Source organism: Piliocolobus tephrosceles, chromosome 1 (assembly GCF_002776525.5).
Source record: "Piliocolobus tephrosceles isolate RC106 chromosome 1, ASM277652v3, whole genome shotgun sequence".
Taxonomy (NCBI): Eukaryota; Metazoa; Chordata; class Mammalia; order Primates; family Cercopithecidae; genus Piliocolobus; species Piliocolobus tephrosceles.
In genome coordinates, this window is record NC_045434.1 from 220503385 (window position 1) to 220509778 (window position 6394).

The 6394-nt window shown below is 66.6% G+C and overlaps 1 protein-coding gene across 1 annotated transcript in view; it reads right to left on the reverse strand.

The window, feature by feature from the left end:
- Positions 1-552: 552 nt before the first annotated feature.
- SCNN1D (sodium channel epithelial 1 subunit delta) overlaps positions 553-6394 on the reverse strand; it is a 7570-nt gene continuing 1728 nt past the window's right edge. The window contains exons 2-14 of the mRNA XM_031934865.1: positions 5933-6045; positions 3938-4302; positions 3331-3538; positions 3038-3228; positions 2772-2860; positions 2532-2695; positions 2330-2428; positions 1819-1936; positions 1653-1731; positions 1514-1571; positions 1251-1309; positions 1064-1139; positions 553-952 (exon numbers count right to left, since the gene is read on the reverse strand). Coding sequence (XP_031790725.1) covers positions 596-952; positions 1064-1139; positions 1251-1309; positions 1514-1571; positions 1653-1731; positions 1819-1936; positions 2330-2428; positions 2532-2695; positions 2772-2860; positions 3038-3228; positions 3331-3538; positions 3938-4302; positions 5933-5998 — 1929 coding nt within the window. The 5' untranslated portion in view covers positions 5999-6045 and the 3' untranslated portion in view covers positions 553-595. The remainder of the gene's footprint in view (positions 953-1063; positions 1140-1250; positions 1310-1513; positions 1572-1652; positions 1732-1818; positions 1937-2329; positions 2429-2531; positions 2696-2771; positions 2861-3037; positions 3229-3330; positions 3539-3937; positions 4303-5932; positions 6046-6394) is intronic.

A 6394-nucleotide genomic window follows, 5' to 3' on the forward strand; every position in this document is an offset into this window, starting at 1 on the left:
GGTCAGGGCCAGGGGTCATTGGACGCGAACCGGCGAGGCTAGGCTGGGGCTGGTCCTGTCCTGGGCCCTGTGCCCAGGGAGGCGCCAGTTGCAGTCAGGGTTTCAGCTCACCAGGGACGGGAGGCTGGAGGGGCGCACAGGCACACACTGGCCACCAGGTGGAGTCCACAGCTTTATTTCAGAGCAGCCCGTGTGTGCGTGGGGGCTCCGCCTTGCCTTCTGCCTCCCCCCAGCTGAGGCAGCAACGATTGACACTCGCGCATAGGTGCATCAGACGTGTGGACGTGCAGAGACAGACACACGGAGCATGGGCACATCACCGCGTGTCAGCACCTCCAGCTGCACTCGTGCACTCAGGAAGCCCCTCCGCCCTGGGCCTCCTTGAGACCCGCCCCAGGCAGGGTGGGGGGTTGACCAGAGGCGCTGACATGCCCAGCGCCTCCCCACGGCTGCGCGTGCTGCTTCCTCGGCCACTGGATGACCTGGGAAGGCCCTGCAGCCGCTGGTCGGGCCCACCCTGGGCAGCTGGGGAACACGCTGCTGCCACAGCTCCAAGGACCAGGCCGAGAGATCACACAGCCCTGGCAGGTCTGGTTCAGGTGTCCAGAGTCTCAAGGGGCCGGGGCCCAGCCCAACTCTCTTCAGCTGAGACTCTCTCCAGAGCCCCTGGAAGCATCATCTGTGGGAGATGAGGCCCGCTGGGCCCCAGGTTGTCTGATGTCCCACCTGCAGGCGTGGGCATGTGACTGCCCTCTGGCTTGATGTTGGATGCCCCTGAGGCAGGGCTGGCTCTGGGCCAGGAGAACCACACCCTGTGGAGCCAGCGTCCGCCCAGCAACAGGGTGAGGGCCAAAGCGTCAAGCAGCAGCTCCAGGAGCTCCAGGAGGGAGAGGACGGAGGCCCCAAACCACAGGCTGCAGAGGCTGCCCATGGCTGAGAGCAGCTGTGGCACCTGAGGGTGGGGTGGGGCATGAGGGGCGGGCCTGGGCCCCGTGTCCCTTCTGTGCAGGGCCAGCCACTGGCCCTGCCCCCACCCTAGCCCAGTCTGGGGGCCGAAGCTCACCGAGTAGACAGGCGCCTCCTCCACCGAGCGGTAGTTGAGCTCCTGGTAGACAATGTTGATTTTGGCCAGGTTGCTCCTGGGGCAGGATAGAGGCATGAGGGTGCTGGCCCAGACCTTCATGATGGGGAGGGGGGCTGTAAGGGGAGAGGGGCTGGGATGCCCCTCTGGAGGGTGAGGGTGCACTCACCGCTGTCTGTGGCTCTGACACGGCAGCCCCTGTTCACCAAGCGCAGCCAGAGTCCAGCCCTGCTGGGAGCCGGGAAGGTTTGCTGTGGCCACGGCTCCCCCATGCCCCCAGCCATCCCGGGTACCACGGGTGGATGTGGGGGCAGAGACCACAGGACACAGGCTGGGTCAGCCCCGGCCCTGCCTTTATCTTGGGTGGGCTTCGTGGGTCCTGTGGGGTCTGCCTGGCTGTCCACACCCCCACCCCACCCTTTGGGGACTCACAGCTGACTTGGCAGAAGGCCACCTGGAGGTCCCAGTGGAGAGCTTGAATGCAGACTCCCTGGAAGAGACAGCCGGGGCGTCACCTGCCAGCTACTCAGGGCAACGACCCCTGGCCCTGACCCCAACACCCCCGTCTCACCTGCAGGGCCTGGGGCAGCGGGAGGTACAGGGGAGCCGGTGGGTCTCCAGGTCCTGGTAGAGGCGGTAGAAGCAGTGTCCTGGGGGAGGGGTCAGGGGCATGTGTGAGGCTTGCCATGACCCCCGGCTCATGGCTGGCAAAGTGGGAGGCAGTGGGCAGGACTCACCCCAGGCAGGGTGCCGGGCAGAGCTGCAGTGCTCAGCCCCCGTCGGCAGCGGGTAGAGGTAGTAGCCGCAGGAGCAGGTCTTCACCATCAGCTGCTGGAAGCAGGACACCAGGCAGGCCTAGACAGAGCAGGGATACGGGGGATGGAGCTGGGACACGGGGGATGGAGCGGGGACACGGGGGACGGAGCGGGGACACGGGGACAGAGCAGGGACTCGGAGCTGGGACACCGGGGACGGAGCGGGGACACGGGGGACGGAGCGGGGACACGGGGGACGGAGGGACAGGGCGGGGACGTGGGGGATGGAGTGGGTACACAGGGGATGGAGTGGGGGCCTCCATGGGGACTGCCCCTTTCCCAGGCCCTCCGGTACCCTCCCAGACCCCTCCCCCATTCCCTCGTGCCCCCCGTCAGCCCCGCCCCCCCCCCCCCGCCCCCCGCCAGCCCGGCCCCCCCCCCCCACCCCCTAGCCCAGCCTCCCTCCCCCCCGCGACCCCCAGCCCAGCCTCACCTGCCTGGTGTAGGAGGTGTTGTGTAGCAGCTCCACCTCCACGCCCTCCCCGCCTGATGTGCAGTGGCTGTAGGGCCTCCCGAGCCGGTGCACCTCATCCTGGGAGGGGACGCTTCAGTTCCAGGGGCCCTGCCCCCACCCCCCAAAGCCCAGGTTGGGCAGGAGGCCCTGGGCCAGAGGTGGGCTGCAGAGACCAGCTCACCTCTCGGATGCTGATGGTGGCCTCCGTCCCTGGCCGGATGCTGAAGCTGTGGTGCCCCAGGAAGGGCGTGTGGTTACGGCCGTGAACCATGACCTTGATGCCGGCCCTCGTGGACAGCAGAGGGAGGTGAGGCTGCTGCTCAACCCTGAGGACGAGGCCGACTCCTGGGAGGCCGAGAGCTGGTGTGAGGCCACCTGACCTGCTCCGCTGCCCCTACACCGGCCAGGGGCTGGCACTCACCATGGGTGATGCCAGGGCGCTGAGCTGTCCAGACACCGTCAACCGTATAGCAGCTGCCATGGGTGGGGTGATGGAAGGTCCGGAACTGCCTGGTATGAGGAGCTGAGCTCAGACCCTGAATGTTGGCCACCCACGTCCATCACGCTGGTCTGAGGGGCCATGGCCAGCCTTGGGCGGTTCCCAGCATTCAGCCCGAGGAACCTCAGGGGTGTGGCCATGCTCTGCGGGGCGGGACGGAGGGAGTGGCCCCCGCCCGCCGCACTCACCGGGCCTGGCAGTCCATGCCGTCGTAACTGCAGGAGAGGACGAAGTGGCCGTCCTGGCTCCCGTGGCTGTCCTCCCACGCCGCGGGCAACAGGGCTAGGATGTCCACATAGTGGAAGCGGTACCAGTCCTGGACAGCCGCCACGCCGGACGCGTAGCTGCGGTAGAAGCAGTCGCCGCCCGTGCTGTTGCACTGGGGGAGGGGAGGGAGGGTCAGCTCTGTGGCCAGCAGCAGTCCGGGCCCCGCTCCCCACTCGAGGCCCCGATGGCCACAGGCCCTGGCTGGGACACTCACCAGTCTGAACCCCACTCTGACCCGGCTGCCCGAGTGGCTCAGCCTCTGTAGACGGATCTCCCGGTCCAGGCGGAAGCGGGGCTCGCGGCGGGGCACGGCGGCGGAGAGGGCGTCTCTGCCTTTGCTGAAGTTGGCCTTGTACAGGGAGTCAATGTTCTCCCTGGCAAACTCGTCCAGCAGCTCCAGATGGCGGAGGACCAGACTCGGCCTGGGAGGCAGGGCCCTGGAGTCAGAGTCACCGGCCCGGGGCCCCACATTGGCTCCAGCATCCCCGTGTATGCTGTCGGGACAGCAGTGCCTCCCCCACTCAGGATGCCCAGTGGGGTGAGCTGGACCCGGAGCTGGAATTGGAGGCGGTGGCTGCCGGTGAGGTCGGCCCCAGAGTCCAGCCTGCTCACAGCCCCTCCCATCTTCCCTCCTTCTGGAAAGCCTCCCCCTCCCCGGCCCTCCTCCCAGGCTCCTGAGGGCCCGGGTGTCCCTCCAGGGTGGCACTGACCACACCGAGCCCCCTCCTCAGCTACAGGGGCCAGTGGGGCTTTGGTCAGGGATGGTCACGGGGCGAGGAGCTGGGGCGGCCACCCCTCCTGCCGACAGCCCTGGCCCTCACCGGCGTGGGTTCCCGTCACACAGGGTGACCAGCGGGAGCAGCTTGCGCTCTGAGTGTACAGAGATGGCCATGAGGACCGGGCGGTGCCAGTGATGCTCCAAGAGGAGCCCCAGCTGCCAACAGAGTGCGACCAGGGCTCCCAGGGACAGCAGCCCCCAGGACGTCGTCTTGAGGCGGTTCCTGCTGGAGCAGACCAGGCGGATGGTACCGTGGATGGTGGCGTTGGTGCAGAAGAAGGTGAGCAGCTCCCGGAACGAGGCGGGCAGCTCCACCAGCCCCTCCTGGTGTCCCTCCTGGTGCCCCTCCTTGGGCGGCAGCGGTGGTGCTGATGGTGGCCCCAGCCTGGGGGGCGTCTGGGCTGCAGCCTGCGTGCAAAAAGCGGCCTCAGCAGGGCCCAGCCTGCAGCCACTCAGGCCTCCCCACCCTGGGCCTGTCGTGTCCCTCAGCCACCCGTGCCCCGCCCTGCCTGCTTGGTTGCTCGGACAAGCCCCTCGCAGGGTGCTCCCACACTGCACCCTTCTCCCCGGATACACCCATCCTGGCACGTGTTAGTGTAGGAGCTGTTTGAGTTTGAGCTGCTGGGGCAGCAGGACTCAGAGGACAGGGTGTCCAGGCCCTGCCTGGCCCTGTTTGCAGGCAGGGTTGCGCTGAGTGGGTCTGTGCTGCCATCCCTACAGGTGGCAGGGCCTCTGGGGAGCCACAGGCCCAGGTGATCCACCCAAAAGGCAAGGATTGTAGCGTGTCCATGGGCCCAGCATGGGGTCTGGGGCCCTGGGGAAGACTTGCCTTCTTGCCCCTGATGGCTGCACCCACCCCAGCCCCCAGTGTGGCCTGCTGAGGACTGACTGTGCCAGGCCCGTCCAGCCAAGTCCGGGAAGCGTCTGGCCTGGACACCGCTCGGCACTGTGGCCCAGGGTGGCCCCACTGAGCTGAATGCCAGGGTGGGCTGTGGAGACACAAGGGCCCCAGGAAACCCAGCCACTGCCTGCCCAGTCCTGTGCTGGAGGCTCTGGAGTCCTGGGATAGGCCCAGCTCCCGCAGCCAGCTTGGAGGGGCTGCAGACGTGCGGATTCACACCACGACGACTCCTTCAGGATTTTCACACTGTCCGTCTTGGTCTGGGTCTGTGAGGCTTCAGCCCTGTCCCACTGTCCAGGCCTGCACCGAGGTACTCTGGGGAGGTGCTAGAACGAGCCAGAAGCTTCGGGGCCTGGGGACACTGGGTGGAGGTGGCTCTCCTCGGGTGTGTGGCCCCCACAGGCCTCCAGGCAGCCTGGCCAGGAGCTCCACCACCAGGCACATGGCTCTGCTCACTCTGCGTCCCCCCGGCCGTTCTGAGCAGGGAGGCTAAGAAGCTCGGAAAGTCTGACTCCAGTCCCCACTCCTCATCTCCACCTGGCGCATAGACAGGGCAGCGCCAACCCCCATAGCAGGGGCTGCCAGGTCAGGAGAAGCGGGAGCTCTGGATTGGGGTCTGGAGGGCCAGTCAGGGCCCCCAGGGCTTCTCAGATGAGGCAGGGCCTGGACCCCCAGTCAGAGAGGAGCCAGACCCCACCCTGCATGTGCACGTGTGTGCGTGCGTGTGTGTGAGAAGGGACGACACTGGCCTCTCCACCCCACCTGCCTCTGTGCCATGTCACGTGGCCAACACATGTGTTCACGTGTGGGCAACCCATGGGGTGCGCAGCGCCTGGACGCGGTGTCTGCAGTGTTCTCCCAGGGCCTGTCCAGCACACACTATGTACCCGCAATGGGACACAGCCCTTTCCAGGGTAAGGAGGCACTCAGGGATGAGCTGCCCCGTCGCCATGATGCAATACTGTTCCTGATGGCACACAGGGCCAGGCATCGGAAGGAGACCCCCCAACCCAGCCCCTGCTACCTTGAGGTGGGAGCCCCCCACACCCACCCCAAACCCCCACGGTACCTTGAGACAGGGCCCCCTCACCCCAACCCCCCACCGCAACCCCCCTCACCCCAACCCCCCCACCGTACCTGGAGGTGGGAGCCCCGCTGTGCGGCTGCTTCCATTCTCCCGTTCATGCTTAGGCGCTCAGCCATTGCAGGGGCAGCTGGCAGCTCTGAAGCAGGATGGAGCCTGTGGCCTCCTATTTAAAACAGGCCGGCTGGGCGTGGGGCCGTGCTGCAGGCGAGGGAGGGCCCAGCCAGGGCGGCCACACCTGCCCTGGTCCCAGAAGGGGAATTCCTGGAGGACAGAGATGCCCATCCCTCTGCAGGCGAGCCTTTCCCATCCTGAGCCCTGCAGAGGAGGACCGAGGTCCTGACCCTGGCTGAGAGTAAGGGGCTGTAGCCTCTGTAGGGAGGGGGAGGGCAGTGTTGGGCTGAGACCCCCTTGGAAGCCTTTCTTTCTTTCTTTCTTTCTTTCTTTCTTTCTTTCTTTCTTTCTTTCTTTCTTTCTTTCTTTCTTTCTTTCTCTCTCTCTCTTTCTCTCTTTCT